The sequence below is a fragment of the Harpia harpyja genome, chromosome 3, assembly GCF_026419915.1.
Source record: "Harpia harpyja isolate bHarHar1 chromosome 3, bHarHar1 primary haplotype, whole genome shotgun sequence".
NCBI lineage: Eukaryota > Metazoa > Chordata > Aves > Accipitriformes > Accipitridae > Harpia > Harpia harpyja.
In genome coordinates, this window is record NC_068942.1 from 42,981,411 (window position 1) to 43,001,659 (window position 20,249).

At 41.4% G+C, this 20,249-nt stretch overlaps 1 protein-coding gene across 2 annotated transcripts in view; it reads right to left on the reverse strand.

Annotated features, from left to right (window-relative positions):
* Nucleotides 1-20,249, reverse strand: part of RGS6 (regulator of G protein signaling 6) — a 293,004-nt gene that overhangs the window by 65,557 nt on the left and 207,198 nt on the right. For both annotated transcript variants that reach the window (XM_052782295.1, XM_052782294.1), the window contains exons 4-7: nt 8,979-9,029; nt 7,482-7,588; nt 5,152-5,203; nt 2,360-2,424 (exon numbers count right to left, since the gene is read on the reverse strand). In XM_052782295.1, the coding sequence (XP_052638255.1) occupies nt 2,360-2,424; nt 5,152-5,203; nt 7,482-7,588; nt 8,979-9,029 (275 nt within the window). The remainder of the gene's footprint in view (nt 1-2,359; nt 2,425-5,151; nt 5,204-7,481; nt 7,589-8,978; nt 9,030-20,249) is intronic.

Here is a 20,249-nt window from a genome sequence, read left to right on the forward strand (position 1 = left end):
TCTACCATCTGAAGTAAGACTTCTGGTCCAGACCCATTACAGAGAGTGTCGTGATCTAAACACTTGGAGGTGGATGTGACTTCATCACAGCTCAAGGTCAAACTCAGGTCATGGCCAGAATTTCAGGCTCAAATAGCACCCCGAAGTCACATATCCACACCCACCCTGATAAGGACACCTGCAAGACCATTAACCTGATGCTCTTCTCCATTACAGCTGGTTCAACTGTTGCAAATTTTCATTGAAAATGAACACTGTTAGTTCTACTGCTGTTCTTTTTACCCCTGTTCCCTTTATTTCAAGAAAGGGCTTAAGCACATGCGTTTCAATGCTAGAAGAAATCTTCCTATTATTTACTTTAAACTCTTGTGTAACACAAGGCATAAAGCTTGGCCTTGTTACCACCAAGTCCATGTAAGGGTTTCAGTCCATATACACAGAAGAAAACAGTTAAGCAAATGATTTACAGCTGTGCTGAACTGTGATGATTTCCTTAACTGTGGCTACAAGGAAGAACTACTTGTAATTATCTGCAAAAACAATTTTTGTGGGTTTCTTTTTTTTTTATTTTGTTTTAAATTATGTTCACATGTGCCCTCTGGAGTAAATATGCTGAAGCCAATGAAACTTCACCAATTGAAGCAATATTTGAATCGTGCTTATGTTTGGCCAATTATAAACAAAATTGAATGCAATTATGCAAGCTTAATCATATCATCAAGAGCCCTGCTCCACCAGTATAAATGGGGGGTGGGGGGTTGTTTATGAATGCTGCAAGCAGAACCTAAAAATGAGAAGATGTCCCCTGAGATGCTTTGCAGAGATTCCCTTTGGAAACGCCAGGTCAGTCCTGATGCCTATGGAGAAGCAGTCTCATGCTACATCTCCAAAAATGTGTCCTAAGTGTACAGGCCTCCTTCCCACTCCTGTAAGCCTGTTTCTCTCACTTGTGCTTAGCTTACATCTCCTTGCTGGATCTGCTTCAGCTCCCATAATAACTAGGAAGAGTCAATGCCATTCTTATCTGATTGTCTCTAATTAAGAGAGCAAAGTTTGAATGCAGAAGTAATCTCTAATTGTGCAATGCAATATTCACAAGAAAAATGAGAGACTGCCAAGATCTAATTATTTGCCATCACTGGAGCATTGCTACTCTCAGTAGACAACGATGTGCAAAAGTACTTAGCCATAGCCTCGCTGCATGGGTGTGGGAGTGTGCGCGCTGCTGAACAGCCTTTTGTTGCTTTATGATAGATCTTCAGAGTACTTACAGCTAATTGGTTGTCTGTGAGCAATTTTAATGGTTTTAATAATGAAATCAGCAATATGCAGAAGAGAAAACTCAGCAAAAGGATGTGTAAGTGCATGCAGATTATTATATTCCTTCCTTTATGCCTGTACTTCAAGATTAGAACTCTTGGGAACTCTGGATGCATTTCCAGAGTGGACTAGATAAGTGGCAATTTTTGCACGCTCTTCACTGAAAGGACCAAATGGCATGTACATATATTCATGTGCACATAAGTCCCAAAATGTAGAAGGTAAGGAAGAAGGAAAAAGTCCATTCTTGGAAAAAAACCAACCCTAAAACATATGCAATATAAATGTTTTCATTGTAATAAACATGAACACAGAAGTTCATTAGAACCAGCTTTGTAAACAAACTCTCCAATGAAAATCTCCACATTTCAAATTCAGCTGTTACACTGTTGAGCTAGTGAACAAAAAAAAGTCAGTGTGATAGAAAGAAAAGTTCAGCTGGCCAGAGTGTTACACTGCTGGTATTCAAAGAAACTCACACCAGCCCTGCCCCTGCTGCCTCCATCTTCCCGCTCCTCTCCACCCAAACCCTGCACAATCTGAAGCCAAAATTGGGGATATTTTTCTGGATAATAATTTCATAACAGAAAACATGCCCTGAATAAACTTGAGTAATAATTTTTTATATGGCATATTGAAAACAGTCCAAGTCTAATATCTGAAAACTTTCATAACTAGATGGGTCCTCAGCAATTTAATTGCCCAATAATGCACCTGAAAATCCATCATTTCCATGTGTTTATATAAACCAGGAACTGTTAACTGGAAATAGGAAACGAAGGTAAACTTCTGTGTAATTTGCCCCAATCTTGGAGGGCCAGCTAAACAGCAGATGCTTTAATCTGAGACATTGCAAAGCCAGGGATGTTCCTCAATCGTGCTCCTGACATTGTCTCCAGATCAGCCTTCACGCTATTCTGACAACTAAAAAAAAGACACCTTAAAGGCTGACCCCGAAGCACAAAATGGCAGCATTCAATTGGCAAGCAAAGCTCTCCCTGTACCCCCCAGGGTTAAAGTCTAGCAGCAGTGTACCTACGGCTTCATAATCCGCCAACTCCAGCCTAGCTTTGTTCTGCATGGTCCGTTTGCAAAGATAGATGGCTAAAGGGAGAAACAGAATGGAAAACAATTACAGACAGATTATTAGTACTAGATCTTAAAAAAGAAGAAAGTGGTTCATGCACTGTTCATTCTCATCAGAAAGCAACATGGAATAAGAGGGCTGAATACCCAGCTGACATTACCACTAGTAATCTCAGAGGCCTTAAACATCTGGGACATCTCATTTAGAAGTGCTGAGTATAGATGCCAGGACCTAACAAGATGTCTGAGAAAGGCACAATTGCTTCTGGGCTGGTAAAAGATTTAGCATTAGCAACCTGTTCCCCTCACCACTTTGGGAATATGCCTGCCAAACTGAGAAGCTATGCACCTCTTTTCCCCTTTTGTTTAAAAAAAAAAAAAAAAAAAAAAGATATTGAAATGAAAACAGAAATACGGACCAGATCTTAAAGGTATGATCTGAGCATTTTTTCATGTGCTCCATCCACTTATTCTACACATTTCAAGTGGTTAAGAAAAGCCTTCTCACATTTTACCATAGGCAGACACTGTAGAAACTGATGTGGTTTGGGATTTGGAGGGTCAAGATGAGCCCAGTGCACAACACCAAACCAGTCCCAGGCTGCCTTCTGGGAAAGCCTCAGCTGGACCTGCTAGCTCACCCCGTTTCCATTACGCGCTGAAACACAAGGTCCGCAGTACACCCTGGGTATACAGTCAGGTCTGAACTACATAATAGAGGCCCAGTGCTCTTGTTTTGGGATAAATCTAAATGTGAATTTTATAGCTTCCTTGTGTTTTGCCCTCTCTCATGCTGCAGGGCCAGATACTTATTGTCCAACAGTGTACCAAACTGGAGCAGGGCAGAAGGCAAAGCATCATCTACAGAAAACCGCGATAGATCTTTTTCAGAAATTTTCAGCTTTTCTTCGAAAAATCACAGGGTTTTGGTTTGCTGGTAAATACAATTTTTTGACACCTTCATGGATGTTTTTCATTGGAAACCTATTCTTCTATTGAAAATACATGAAAAAAAAAAACCCCAGTGCTACTCATGTAATTCTATTCTATGCTATTCCTGTAATTCTAACATTCATATAATGAGCCAATATTATGCATGGTAACCAGAGCTGATCAGTTAATGTATATTTATACATCTCAAGGGCAGTTTCCTCTCTAAGCCATTCACAACACCAAATAAAGCAAGAGTCAGTCATCTCACAGTATTTCGTCATGCTAGGCAGTGACCTGCCATTAGCAAGTTAGTTCCTGTCCTGTGAGTGGATCCTTGCAAATAAAAAAAGTATGAAGTGCTGCTGGGATTTCAGTTTTATTTGGGTCTACTGCTAGTTTGGGATTAATTCCTGGGAAGACTCCATCTGTACAGACCTCTGATATGCAAAGACTTATTATAAGCATATGTTAGAGATTTCTGGGACAGATGAAAATCTGTCACTACAGGGCTCAGAGCCAATGCAGTTGCAGCTTGTCCAGCTGTGGGTCAGCTCATATAGGGCTTTATTTTGAGGTGTGCTGCTCCACTCAATGCCCTTGCAGCACAATAATCTGACTGTGAAACCAGTTATTTATCAGATACTATAGGAAAAACACAGAACTTCCTCTTCAGATTGTTATTCTGATATTTAGAGAATATGTACTTGGCACAGTTCAGACAGTTATATATGGTGACTGTAAAATCTGGAAATTATTTTGCATATAATGAACAGCATCATGTTGTCTCCTAAGCAGTTCCCTCACTGGGATAAACACATAAGTCTGTGCTAGCTTCCCTGCAGATGAAGGCTGCAAATGAACTATCACATGACAGACACCATTGCAGGCTACTTCTCCACCCTAGCAAATGATTTCCAGAATCCATAATGATGAGCAATTATTGCCCAGGAAAGAAAAAAAAAGTGATTATTCAGGGAAGAGTTCTAAACTGATCTTAGATTATGAGATATTTCAAAAGGACTTCCAGAAGCTCCTGTTTTATGAGCGCACACATGGATTCACTTCCTCTTCCAATGCCACACCAGGATGCAACAATTGATTTTATCATTTAACTGTGAAAGAAGTGCAGTTCTGGAAGAGACAGCAATATTGCATGCAGACAGCTAAAGATAACAACACTGACATATTTTCTTTATGTATTATCACTGTCTGCAGGCACTCACATGTTTAACACACCATGTTGCAGTTTATTAGCTCATAAACCATCCTAAATCTTCTCTTTTTTACCAGCTATCATCTAGCAATCTTAAAAAAATGGGAAAAATAAGTCTGATGTCATATATCAGAGAACTTTAACTATGGGCTGCCATCAGTTATATACTGGTTTATTGATCAGCCAGATGAGTGCCCAGATGAGGTAACTTTTTATTGATCAACATATCAGATTCAGCTACAGATCAGGGTATGTTCTCCCACAAAAGCAATATTGGTATTATTTAAGATTCCCAAGGAGCAGTATTCTGCTTGCTGTAAATCCTGCCAAAACAGACAGAGCTATGAGAGAATGAAGGTGATGGTAGGTAAAACCCTGGCCCCACTGAACTTGATGGCTACAGCTCCATAGGCTTGAGACACCCCGGGATTTCACTTCATGTGTTTGAGACAGGCAGTATCTGCCTCTGATGCTGCAGTCTGACAAGAAACTCTGCTGATGCAGGGTTTAGGTGGCCAACAGTAATTATTTTAAGGACAATTTTTTCCATCACGAACTTTCTGTACTAACTTTCTACAATGAAATAATTATACTCTCACCGTAATCTGTGTTTTCTGGTTCCCAGCAGTTTGAAGGCCAAAAGTATGGTGCCTAAGAAACAACATACACATTTTTGTAATTTAAGAGATGAAAAACAATTCAGATGCAGAAATACATTACAAGTACAAAAAGAAGAATCACAAAGTCTACGGCCCAGTCTCTGCCCACAGGGGAAACACTGCTACAGATCTCAGTAAAAGTGAGGATGCTTTTCCAGGAAGGTATGACCTTTAACATTCCTCACTGCAGGTAAATAGAGATGCTATAATACAAGCATCTCTTGAGGAGGATGTCCAGTATCCTGATGACATTTTAGACATTGTTGCCAGCTCATCTGAATGTGGACCTCTTACCCTCTAACCCCAGAACCTCCTCTTTCCCCAGGAATTCACAGTCACCCCGAATTTTTTTTTTTTTTGACCTTTTATATATGCTACACACCACTTGCTTTTTTGGAGCAGCTACCAGTGTGGTTGGCAGCCAGGCAGCCTACAAAACAATTTACTTTTTAAATATAACAGATGGCAGAGGTCAAAATTCAGCTGATTAAAGCAGAAGTCCTGCTAAGCTTACTGCTTTTGTTTTCTATTCAGGTCTGCATATTGCAGTTGCTACAATTAATTACAAGATATTACTACATGTGGCTTTATTTCAGTTTTAACATGAATGCAAGACAATGTCCCTGTGATCACACAAATTACAGAACACTGTTTTGCATTACTGACGTAATGCCACAAAGAGGCAAAGGACATTATGCACAGACTATTCCTTGCACCAAAGTACAGTGAGAAAACATGGAGGGATCAAATGATACAGCGTTCAATGCTCCTCACTGATATAGACCTTACAAACTCACAAGATGATGAGCTACTGTTAAAGGAGGGACTGATGTTGAGGTAGAAAGCGGCAAGAAGACAGTGATGGAAAAGAAACATGATTCTATCAGGTTATTTTTGCAGTAAACGGCCGAGGAGAACTGTTGCAGGAAATGACAACAGGCAAAGAATAAGCAAAAGTTGTAGGAAAAGATAAGGGAAAGAAAAGTCAATAAGCAGTCAAGACAATTTGATGATGTGGTTTACATAGGCTTAAAATAAGGAAAATAAATTAAATTATATTGAAATCTAGCTCCCTAGAGCTGCACAGGACAACTTCTTACGGTGTCATTCTTTTAAAATAGAGAAAAATACAACTAAATGGGCAATCAGTATTAACCCTGCTTCTGTCAAATCTTGCATGGCAGGAGGAGCAGGACTTTCAGAAAAGCAAGGGAATTGTAATGAAAAATCTTAGTCTGAATGATGCCAGGTAACCAGACAGTGGGGTGAGATAAAGGGAGGTCTGTGATCTCCTGGGCTTCTTTGCTCACCGTGCCATTGGTCTCATATGATAACACAATACCACATTAGCAGTAGGACAATGAGCATGAGCAGCAGCAACATCAGATGCAAAGAGAAGAACAGGTTTTTCAAATAAAAACAAAAAAAGAGGAAAAAAAATTTAGAGGAGGAACAGGAGGGTGAACAGAAGAGAGGTCACAGGAAAGATAAACAAGCTACCTATGTTCATGTAACAGAAAACCACAAATTTAGCCAGCAGGATTAGGCAGTAGGACTCCAGGTTTGAACTTACTGCTTCTTTTACAGTTATACAATCTGTCTAAAAGGAGTTGCTGCAGCACAAGCACTCAGTTATCTAGGGCTTTGACAGCAGCAGGTTTTGGACAGGGCATGGAACTCAAGCACAGGATGCTTTAAAAATTCAACACATCTGGAGGCACAGGGACACTGAGGGATAGAGATGTCCCAGCTTAGGTGACTGCCAAGGTTACACATTCTTTGTAAAAGAGCCAAAGCCTGAAGCTGCACCCTCCCACACCAATCTGTAACCAAGAGAGGATAAAAATTTGAATTTTCTGCTGTGCCAGAGCTTGAATGTCCAACTCCAAAGTTTGGCCTGGTCCATTTTGCACAGGAGGGTGTCTACCCAATTCTGTGCAAGGGTTAGAACCTGAAAGCCATTTTCTTTCTCCTGGTTTCGTTCAAATCTGGGTACAACAGTCTTGAAATCAGATTTCAAAAATAATCACAGGACATATGCGTTCATTTATGTAAAAACTGTGGGTCAGAAAGTAGAAGAGAGTGATTTGGGATTCTAAAGCAGATCTTTTTGAAGGGCTTGAGTACCTTCCTAAGGATTCTACCAAGACAGCCTCAATCCCTGGCTTCATAGACCTAATGGGTGCTTAGGGATAAAGAGCAGGTGATTTCAGCAGTATTATTGCAGGGACAGTAGAAGGGGCCACAAGGGAGGCAGAGGACTCACCAACCTGAAAACGATAGAATGTCCCATCATCTTTCAGGGTAAGGACGTGGTCTGAGATTGGAAAGACATAACCCTGTGCAGCAATAAGACTTCCCAAGTGTATTGCTTCCCCTGTGAAAGACAGAAAACAGCAGGGATGCGTCAGGAAGATGTGCACTGCACACTCCTCTGCTTTCAGCAGTGGCTCTGGAGATGACTTGCGTAAAGACCTGGTGCACACATGCCTTTCTGTACCCACACTGCATCCTTACACCTTCCAACCAAACCATGCAAAGCAGAAGAGCAGAAATCAGCCTTACAATACAGATGAAACACTGCTCAAATGTTTAACCTGCTGGTTTTGTCTTTACAAAATGTCACACACCAGTTCAGCTCTAGAGTCTGAAATTTGGTTCAAAGCATGTTATCCACCACAGGTGACAGCTGACAAGAAGCCTGTTCCATCAGTGAACCCCACTTGCCTCTACCAAATCCGACGAACACCTGCAACACCAGGTCCTTAGCAGCATGTTTATTCATAAAGACAAATCCTGATACTGTAGCATTGCCATTTGTTAGAGGAAACTGTGCGGAGGCAGAGGGGAGTACATATCATAGCACTCCCAGGGCAACCTTCACCAGCGCAGAGGCACACCTGCACAGATTTTCAACCAATGTCAGCTGTCAAAAGCTGCATCAACTTTCTCAGAGTTGCAAAATACAATTCAGCTGCTCATGCACACCCATACTATTGTCTGCAGCTGAAATTCAGATTTGGGACTTGACTGGACTCATGAGAAGGGATGTGTGTATAGGGATGCCCTGGGTGAGACAACACTGCCTCCATCTCTGCTTTTACATGGTGACAGTAGGTAGCAGAAACAAACTGGGAAGTGAGATGCTAGATTTCTTCGCTTTCCAGAACAAGAAAAGAAACCTCTGGGCCTGCAGATCTTTTCTCCCTCTTTTCCCAACAGTTCTTAACTGTGCCAAAACGATTTTGGTTTCTCTGAAGAGTAAATTGTTTGGACTGTGCCCATGCACTGATCACTGTTCATGGCTGATTATCCATTTATCTATCTGCTGTGATAAATTAGCAGCCATCATCTGATACCATGATGGTGTCTGTGTCATCCTTGGCCAGTATGTCCTGTCAGTCCCAGCTATCTTTCTCCAGACCATGAAAACCTGCCACTGCATTTTCCTGTTTAACCACACACATCCACCAACTTCCTTTCTTAATCTGTGAACAACCTTAAAAATCAACCAGTCTTTCTTAGGTAGCAACAATTTCACAGACAGCCTAGGACTCCTAAAAAGTGCTTTCCGTGTGTTGCAGTGTAAGGCATTAGACTTAATCAAGATGTTGATTCTTATCTCTTTCCCTCTTCCTTCCGCCCAATGCTTAAATCAACCTTGTTGTTCTACCGGTATTTTAGACTGCAGCAAAATAGTATCTAGTGTCTAATGGCACACACAATACAGACGGAGTATCTGTTTCTCCCCAGCTATGTCACCTTACCTGGATCCTCAATGCTGAGGTTCTTCATAAGCCACTGCACAATATCAGCACCTTAAAAACAAAAAGGTGAAGAAAGCATTAAACACTGAGACCACAGGGTTTGAGAGCCCTAGAGAGATATAACATTGGGATGGATACGACAGAACTGACATGAATTTTATTCCATTTTCCTTCTTATCTCCATCGAGGTTTCAGAATGTTTTTCCTTCTTGTGACATAAACTGTAATTATGTAGTTATTGACAGGTACTAAGTCCCAAGAAGTATTCTGTGTAATAGGAGACTTGATATACTTTAAGTCAGATATTATTCTAATGGTTCCATGTAACTTGTTCTCTCCCAGTTGCTTCTCTCTCATCTCAGCATACAAGGAGTTACGTTTCTGCAAGCACTAGCTAGCAAGGAGATGAAGGAGCATTTACTGGCACCTCGCACCTGTAATGTCAGAGGCAATAATCTAAAAGTACAGAACTGAGTTATTGGTCAAAAAAAAAAGACAGAGGAAAGTCTTGCTCATGTCAAAGACAAGCAGTATCTTGGAGAAGGAAGTGGTATTCAGTGTGCCTGTAACCAAGCCACTGTTGAGCTGTCACCTGCTAGTGATCGCACCAGCAGGATGGTGGCCAGGAGCAGAGAAGTGAGTCTTTAAGGTCCATCAGGTAGTTTATTAGGTTTTCAGGGCCCATCAAGTAGTACAAAGGTTGTTGCTATCTTATAAACAGCATAAAGATCTCTAGGATTGATCCTCTGCACGTATACAACCTCTCTGTTGCTCGCATGGAAATCATAGAAGTGGAAAACTTGTCACTGTTCAGTAGAAGCTAAGGCCTTTCATCAAAATACAACATGACAGGGCAGCAAAATTTAGTTAAAACCCATAGTCAGGAAGTTAAGCTTAAAATGAAACATAATGGTGTGTACAAGTCAGCCAACTTGACTTGTCCGAAGTCAAAGACAATCAGCAAAGGCACTGGAGGCAACTTAGCAAGTCCATGCCAAGTTACAGCAGCATGCAGCACAACCTAATGATACCATGTCTGGATGCAGACATAACTCCAATCCCTTCTCAGCATACAGTCAATTTGTTGAGAAATATTTGCATTCACATACAGTAGGCTAATAGCCCCAGTAATACTTGGTGCTATGCTTTCTGATATATCATTCGAAGATAGCATACAAAAAGGAACTGGTCGACCGTATGGTTCAGGCTTACTAAACAAACCCCAGAGGATCTTATTTGCATGGCCGCTTCTGAGTTCAGACACAGTGGGTACTTCAGGAAACAACATAACCCACATGATGCCTGTTCCAGAAAAGTCTGAAGGACATTTTGCTTTCCGCAGGCCCAGAGCAACCCCACGCCCTCAGCAAACCTTAAATACCACAAAGGCCAGGAGGCACAATTACAATGTGCCACAGAGACAACAGGCACTGCTAGTGTCCCAGGTCCTTGCAATATCTGCAGGTCTGAGGGACTCTCCCATACACGTGAAACTCCCACTAGAAATGTGGGCTCTACCCCATGCAGAAGGAGACAGCAGCTCCTGCTCCCCTGACAATGCATGTTGACCCTTGACTCAAGGAGCACCAAAAAACCTCTTCAGTCAGGCTTCAGCAGCAAGCAGGAATATGGACCTGACCTCCCTCATCCCCTACCCAAGGCAAGTGAACAGCTTACTTGTCCCCTGCAGGCAATCAGCAGAGCTCCTGAAGATCAGGGAAGCATCTGCTTTTGCTTAAATACTGGGCAAACAGATGTGACCAACAAGCAGCAGCTGGGCATTGTCTTGATCTGCCTTGAAGGTATCAACAAACCAGACACTACAGGACCCATCTCACAAGCTTATATTCTCAGCTCTATGGTCACTCTCCACACCTTCCAACTCCACCTAACAGCAATTTAAGTTGCCACTATCCTATTTGGAAAGTTATTCCAGAACTCTTTTTCTTTCTTTTTTTTTTTTTTTTCCATAGATAGAACTCTTCTTCTAACTTCCCAGCCTAAGTTTATTAATATGCAATTTATATGCATTTGATATCATACCTGCATTATCATTTAACGGAAATAATTATTCTTCTTCCTTGATAGTTTCTCCTGAGTGTTTCTACAGAGGGCTGACACATTGCTTCCCTACCTCGATTTCACCAAACCAACAAAACTCTTTTAGTGTCTTCTTAAGATGGTCTTTCCCCCTACTTTACCATTCAGCAGCTTTTCAGATTTAAGTTCCATTTCTTTGCACTGGGGTCACTAGAACTGCAGGCAGTACCTTGCAGAACATCTAACCAATGCCTCTGGCAATGGTGCAAGCACTTTCCTGTCTCTACTGAAACCAGCTTGCCAGGTGCATCCTAAAGTCACATCGGTTTTTTGTGAATAGTAAATTTATTCAGAAAAAGATGTCTGAGGGGTCCAAAACTACCTCCTAGATAAGAGCACATCCAGTGAACAGTGCTAGCTGAATAACATATGGGGAAAATGTTCAGAGCCAGTAACTGTTATTTTGACAAGTTTGTTAATAAAATATTCTGTTTTATAAACATGGATGTTCCCTTTTGCCTTTTACAAAACAAAAATATCCTGAAGAGAGAACAAAACATTTGGGGTTAGAAAACCATTTCAAGACAACTCAAACTGAAGTGCTTATGTATTGTTAGAAACAAAACAAAACCTCACAAAATGCTGTCTTGGTTCAAACTAAACCAGAATCTTTCTTGGTTTTTCTATTCATTCACCAAAGTAAAAGTCCACCATTTCCCCTGATTTTGGCCTCAGATTACAGCCTTACAGAGATCTCTTAGGCATCTTATTGCCAAGTGACATGACAGCTGATACTTGAAAATCATTTGCTCAAGGGAGGTGAAGTGCATTCTGCACGATCCCTTTCCAGATATACAGGAATATTTAATGCAGGATTAAGTCCCAGTCCATTTTTACATAGAATGATCATGTCCCCAGCTCTAGGCCTCTTCTGAGGAATCTATTCAATTTTCATCAAACTACAGCGAAAAACTCAAGTAACACTGAAAGCTCGTTCCCCAGTCTGTCTTCCCCGTTGTTAAGATTAAAAAAAGAAAGGTTTCAAGGGGCAAGTAAACCAAAGGCACTGACTCAACCAGAACTCCTGTGATCAGCCACTCCAGAATATAAGCAGCACTTGAGATCAGGGATTTTAATTTGTCTCTGTGAAAAACATGAAGTCATTCCTGAAGGTTGCCAAGAGCCTGGAAGATGTTATAGCCATTCTCCTGTTGTCCTGAGGCAGACAGATTATCTTTCTGCTGAGTTTGCTGAACCATTATTTATCACCTGCCAAGACTGATTACTCACCCTCGGGACAATGACAAGTCTTTCCTTCCTCTGTTAATTACTGTCATCATTAATAGCCATGTCACTAATTAATATTCAATCATAATGAAAACTCTTTACTGCCATCTCCCATAACACCTTCAATTTTTAGGGTACCCTCACACATTGGCTTTGCCTCTGCTTGCGGCTGTTTCTATCACTGCAACCTACTTTTGCCCACCTAGAAATACTACTTATGCCCTTCATCAAATGAGAAAATTCAGATTTATCCTTGCAAGGCACAGTGAAAACTTGAGTGAATCTTTTACAAGACTCTCCTCTGTCAGACCAAGACACAGATTCCTTTATCTGTAAGTTTTCCAGAAAACTTCATCTTAACTTCTCCTGTAGGTTAAGCCCAATGGACAGTCCTCACATAACTCACCTTCCCCAAAAGATCTTTTCCAGCTGATTTTCAGATTCCACATTTCACTAGCTCTTTCAGAAGACACCTGAGGGAAACCCTTGAACCTGACATGTTTCTACTAAACACTAACAGGGCATTTGAGATCTTCTGAAAACAAATAGTTGGGTGTGTTTTCATAATAGAAAGTGTTGCTGGATCCAGGTAGAAGAACGGCTCCCATCTCCTCTATGCTCCTCTCCATCCATCTACATTTCCTCTGAGTCAGTATGCTCAGTTCAAGGATAGTCAACAGCCTGTGAACACCTATTTTCTCCTCACCTATAATGAAATATATCTTTTTGCTTTAGGCTCTTTGAAGCTGAAGTACATCAAGTTGCTTAATTCCAACAGAATAGCTGTATTTCTATGCGCAAACAGATTCACAATGACCATTTATCCAGCTACCTGGTTTAGAGACAGACTAGCAGTTTTATATTTCTTGCTATTTCCTCCACTTTCTGTTCGGCCTCAGTGATCCCATAATAGTAGCTAGTGTTCTCAGAAGGCCATTGCCTGTCAACATGACAAATGAGTGGCCAGCCATGAAAAGATAAATTAAAAAAAAAGTTCACAAGGTGTGAGGCCATCAGCAAGATGCAGTTAATGAGGTGAGTCACCACCACTATATTTGATACCTTTTCTACTCAACCTAAGTTGTCCTACCTCTTCCAGAAAATCCAGGACTTACTTGGAAAATGTAGAGCCATCTATAATCAGATTCGCCCATCTTCCACAGGCTGTGTGAAATGGCAAAGGCAGACAGGACGACGTACCTGCCTCCCACAACTTCTAAAGATCTGCTGCCCAGAGTGGAGACTGTGCCACTGGTTCTGGGCAAAAGAGCCAGGACCGCTGGGGTCTGCTTGTCATCCAGTGGACGCGGCACGTCCCTGACAAGGCATACGCATGTACATACACACACACACATATATGTATACAAATAAAAAATACAAAAGTATTTCTGAAACTTCAGAAACATGCATCTTCACGTTCCTTTTTAGGCCTGATAAGACCACTGCATTTTTTGCTGAGTGTCCTGAGATGGCAGAGCTGGCAAGCACTGATGAGCGGAGCTCCACAGTGATTTGACACGGGACATCTCATGTTGCCCAGGTGTGGCATCAGTGACCAAGGACTAACGTCTGTCCTTTCTTATAGGAGTTGCTAAGCTGAGCCCTGATGACTGCATGCCATCCAGCAACTACAGCCAATGAGGTGGGATGCTTTGGATCTCAGATTGTTCACAGACTCACATTGCACTGACAAATACTAACACTGAAGAAAGTGAGGTCTTAAAAAAAATTTTTGAAATACTGTCTGATCGTGTTATGAAAGAACTTGTCATATATACATTTCTACAGGAAGAGACAAAAGATTGCTTGGTTATTTTCTGGTTTTTTCCAGCGTTAGTGTAACCCTAATATTCTCTGAACATATTTTAATAACTAAAAAAAAAAATATTTTTGCATAGTAGTTTTTTAATTTTACAAAAGGAATACGAAAAATGTGAGATGTTCAGCTCCTTCCTAGACCTTATCTACACACTCTTCTGGGATCACAAATTCCTGGTACTTATTATAGATCGCCTCTCTTCTGGCTGGATCATCGGGATGCAGTTTAGGATCCCGCCGTGCCAGTCGCAGCAACATCGTTCGCTTCAAATCCATCCCGAGCTTCGAGCACATATCGGCTTTTGGAGTCTTGAGGATGTAGAAGTCACATGACACACTATGGGCAAACAAACTACATGCCTAGCCGCCGTTGTCAGTCACCTCCAAACTCAAGGTCCAGACAGTCTTTTGATACAAGGGTGAAAATGTACTCTCCTTTCTGTCACTCCATTCTTGAAAATAGATGAACCCATTTTAGCACCGAATTTTCCAAACAATTTGCTCCTGAACTCGGACCAATCTTTAAATATTTCTATCAGAAAAGCAAGACTGGGGGGAAAAAAAAAAATCACAAGCAGTCAAAATGACATAAGAATACATGCATGGGTGTATGAGCAGCCACTCAAGCTGCTTTTTTGCCCTGCCCATCACGGCAGTCACACTATTCAATGGAAATAACGTGGTTTGGTTCCTCCCCAAACAGCACTGGGTCCTTGGTAAATCTAGGACAAAAAGGTTAATTAAGTATCCACACTTTTACCACCAGGCTTGCAAAAACAAACAAATGACTGTCACCCATGATAAAGGGCAAAACGATTTCATACAAGATTTCTCAAGGCCTCCAGCGCTCACTACTAGTTTTCTTACACAGAGCCCCCCACTGACTCCCACAGTGATTTCAGCTAGGTTGGAAGTAGAGACTCCGGCTCACAGTAAGGATTTAATGCAAAGCACCGATTTTTAGGGGGGGGGAAAGAAAGAAATATGTAGGTCTCTCCCTAGTATTCTGTTACAAATATTGGGAAAGCACTTCATAGAATTTGCCTACAATAAGCACATAAATAAATACTAATGCCAACTAAAAAAAAAATCTCAACAGTTGACTCAGAAAATGTGGTAATTGCAGCTCTCCTCCATCAGCATGTGGTAATTGCACCACTCAGTGTCAGCAATGAGCATCAAAGCTACAACAGCTTAGAGCTTCTAGCAACAGCAATTTTCCTTTACGTTATGTTCACTTTAAATCTTGTTTGTGAATTATTAACAATCATTAGCAGCAGGAGTGTTACCCCTTTTTGATCAAAGCAGCCAAAGTTTCTAAGCAGTCTTTTTGTTCATCACAACTTTTGAGTGCTTGAATTTACAATTTACTTTTCTTGTAATAAAAAATTCGAAAATATAATACTTTGTGTGAAAGTCAGAATGATGCTTGGCGGGAATGTGGCAAACAGCACATGAAGTTGTGTTGCGCATGAACATTCCAGGATGATAAAAAAATGCCAAGGACAGAATATTTGTAAATTTAATGGGTTCGAAGTCTCTGATCGTCTGCCTTTTCCTGACAACAGTGTGGTTTATTTATCATGGTGTTTGGGCTGATATGACATTCCAACTGTTTCTTCATCCCTCCTCTGACTCCTTTACTAAGTGTTATCTACAGAAAGCTGTTCAGTATGCTTACCCATTTATACCACATTTCAGAGTATTTCATATTTCAGAGATGAGTCCCATATAAATACCAATCATTGGGGTTTGTATGTTGCTTGTGAACTTAGGAAGCACTCTGTACCTCTGTTGCATGAGTGTCCGTATCTGCGTGAACAAAACCGTATGAGAATCTGATCACAGAGTTATCGAAAGCCTATTAAAATTAACAACTCTGATGTGTGATTCGTGCACGTTCTTGTCCCTAACACCAAGCCCTGAAGCAAAATTAACAGCAGATCTATTAATAAATTGTTTCACAAAAGGGAGTCATGACCCAGACTCTCGGCTGCACTGCAAGGTGTTGATAGACACTTGTGGTGTTGGGAGAGTGACAGAAGATAACCTTCCAAGGAGAAAGAAAATGCCACAGGCTCCTGTAGTCATGGTGGGGAAAGAAGATGAGCAGCTGAGGGAATCAGCTCAGGGAACGAGACCAGGCAGAGGGCAACACACCAGAGTTGCAGAGCTGCTTGTGTGCTCTTACTAGGAATTGAACAGGAGTTTCTAGCAACCGAGTGCTAACACACTTTGAAATAGCTTACAAAGTAATGGGCTGCAAATTCACTATTTAACCATCAGCACTGCAGTGTAAATTTGATCTTTATCTCCAATATGTATTTTACACGTAACACACACGCGGTCTCTCCTGCTTGCATTTTAAATGTAGACGGATATGAAAGATGAGAGAGAGAGATTTGGATTTGCAAAATCCAAATTCCTTGTGTGCTTTCACCCTGTTAATAGCTCCTTCTTCTGAACTGCTATTTGGAGGGACTTTTGCCTTCTCATCACATTGGCCAGGCTACCAAAGCACGCATACCCATCCTCTATAACGCAGACCTGTAGAGGGAGATTTTCACGAGGCAGGAATCAATAAGTGATCAGACATGACAGCGCAGAGCTCTGCGTGGGCTAATTTACCCCGGTAACAAAGATAAATTAGCTCGTAAGGTCTCAGAGATATCACAGCCAGACTGCTTTTGTTACAATGCTGCCCATCTAAAAATAGTTCAGGTAGCTTTACAAGGCATGAAAACAAGTAACAGAAGACATACCCGAAGACAGGCTTCTGGCTTGCAATACACTCTCATCAACAACACTTAAAAGCAGGGAGCCAGCGCTGAGGAGCAGAAGGGTGCCACTAGCTGATAGCCCTGGATTTAAAACGATTGCTCTACAGCAGTATTAGTAAGGCTGAGTTAGCAAACCTCTTAATGGATGCACAGTTAATCCCAGTGAAAGAGGTCTGCCCGGACAGCTTAAACCACGTCCTCAACTGGAAAAAAAGCGATACCAGCAAAAGGTCTTTTTCCAGTTGACCTGCAGCGATAGAAAGCATTTGGTGCTACGCCAGCATCAGTCTTGTCCTCACTCCTCTTTGACAGACCTATGTCACGTCAGCCCAGCCCTCGCACTCAATGCTCAGCACCTTTGACTGCTTACACACTGGCATTTGCTCGCGCCAAGAGATGCCAAGCAGTAGTCTTACTACAGGAGCAGCCACACTGATTTATTCGTGCTAAACATTCCTCACCTGCCTTGGAAAACCTGAGCTGCTATCAGGTCTGTGCTATCTACAGACAGGCCTGGCATCAATAAATGTGCTGATAGATCCAAACACATGGACACACACCCCCTCCAGAACCCAGAACATACCATAACCCCAGTGCAATCCCCACTGACGTTGCTTCACTTGACTAGAATTTGGACTGCTCTAAATTAGAGACATACCGCATGACCTATGCCCAAATCTTGTTCTCTCCTCAAATGCAACCCTGAACAAACTGCTGTCACTACAAGTACAGGAGGAAATCACAGAACAAAAAAAATTTAACAATTCCACACTTTGTGTCATTCAAACCCGTACCTTTTACTTCCTGTAACACCCACAGAAGATGAGCACGTTGCCTTGAGAGCCATTAGAGAGGTATACAAGAGGCAGGAAAATTGTACCTTGCAGTCCCAGCCTCCCAGCAGCGATAGTAACAGCATTTCGTAGTAGCATCAGAAGTTACCTCCTTTTACAAATTGCTAAGAACTGCGGATGGCTCAAGATGTACCTTTACACCTACAATTGATCATAAATTTACAGTTGCTTTTCAGGCTGCTCTGCCTTTGCATTACTCAGACTACTGAAGTGGCTCGTATAGCTTAGCAGTTTGGCACTCTGCCATATAGTAGTGTTTAGACACTGTTCCTCACACTGTCAAAATGATTCAGCAACAAAACAGCAAGGAAAGCAACTCTGAGCTCTGCTGCAATCAGGTCTTTTGAAGATTCCCGTGTCAGATCTTGTTAGGGCTGAAACATTTTTACTGCTACGCAATTCATGCACACAGCCTTTAAATCAAAGGCAATCTTTCCGTCGTTTCAATCATATATTAGTATTTTTAATAGCAAGTTTTCTTCTCCAGGAAAGAGGAAGATCAAAAAAACGTAGAAAGTGACTGGTGTATTTCAGCATGTGACTGTCAGGTCACTTCACACTGTGTCCTCATTCACATAGCGGGCTTCAAAGGCTGTCACATCAAGGTCCTCCTTGCCCTCACCAGTGTTATAACAGTTTCCCTGCAAAGGTGTAAATGTCACCGACTGGTGCAAGACAGTAAAGTGCTCTGAAAGCTGCAGAATTTTAATGATTTTGGCACAATATTTATTTACTAGGAGTAAATATTTATTTACTAGGACCCTGTAGTCCTCGCCTACGCTGTGTTTCTATGAATTTCCACAGTAATTCTGTTTGCAGAAGCACTCAATTTTTAAACCTCCTAAAGAGCTCTGACCACAACAGATCTCTCTTTCACAAGATCATGCACTTCCATGTTAATAGTGGGAACATTATTGTCTGCACTCTCTATTACAGATAAGGATAATTAGCATCATCAAATTCTCTAAGAAACCAACTTCGTCCTGACACGTTGCTACTCTTTTCCCTCTTATTCTTCAGGAAAGGTTGAGAACCACACGCAGTGTTTGCAGTGATGCAGTAACAGTCACGTTACATGGAAAATTAAATAACCGGACATCTGTAGTTCTTTTCCCTCCAGGAGTTTGTTGTCCTGAAAATGAAATAATTGCTATTGTACAGCTTTTCCCCTCCCTTTCCCTGCTAGGCCTTTCAATCACATATAATACAGAGTGCACTGGAGCACAGCGGGCCTCACTGGAGCTCTGTACTGGTGCTGCAGTCAATGAGGGACAATTCTCCAGTGGGATTAAGGTTGCACATATAATTTGTTTTAGTCAAGGGTAACACCAGATGAATTATGACCACATAGCCATTGCTGACAATTTACTTACTGCCATGCTAAAGAAAGAGACAGTATTGGCACTAACACTAGAGGTCGCGTTTTAAAATGGCTCCTTAAACCATGTGTTAAAGGTGCTTATACCAGTAAGGAGCAACTGATTTTGCTAGCAAAACAGCTCGTTCCTGCATTTCAAATTTGGGCAGAGATATGTATCAGTGGGAATTTTAAATGTGCAGAACAATTTAATGATAACATTGAAACAATCAACAAGCACAAATTTGTTAGTATTCATAATTAAGTAACGAGTTCAAAATAAGTAAATTATTTGTTCTTTCTTACATTTGATGGATTTTATAGGGCTGTGCATAAGAATAGAAGCAGTAAAAACAACAATCAGCTTCTCCTACGTACCAATATTTTAAAATGGCGTTTCCTGTCTGGTAAATCCTTCAAGTTCCTTTTAACAAATAACCTCTGAAAGTAAGAAGCATTTTGAAAACCTGAAAGCTGCATTAAACAAGTACCGTTCAGTTTAAATAATTGAATCTACTGTCAAAACACCATGTAGCTTAGAACTGCAAAATATCTGTCTATGAATTTTAGAAGGCATTTTTGTTTCCATACTAAGACAGAGGGAATCTAGTAAAATATTTTCCTTCCTTTCTTTTTCTTTCTTCCCCCTCCAAGAATTTGAAGACCAACATTTTATTTAACCCCTTTCAATTTAACTATGGGTTTGGACTTGGAAAAGCTGACAGGCGGCTCTGAAGCAGCAATTTCAGATAGCAACGGGCCCTGAACATGGGATGGGCTCAAAGCAGACGCTGCTGCGTATTTAGTTGTTACCCAAGCAGGAGCACAAAGCACAGTCTTCATAAAGCCATTCATCGCGCAGCGAGGATCAGCCTTGTTCAAAGTAGGTCTCTTGTTTCAGAGAGCTTCATGGTGCAACACCCGACAGCAGTGGGACAAACCAGACAGTGCTGCCGCTTTCCCGTTTCCATCCAACGACGCCTCGGGCTGAGGCCCAGCAGCTTCACTCGCTTCTTTCTGGAAACATCACGAGGGTGAGGGTAAGTTCTTGACTGTCACCACTGATTCTTGACAAAACCCAGTCTGGTATGGCTCTCTAGAAATATACCACTGGGCACATCAGCTGCTTTGTGCA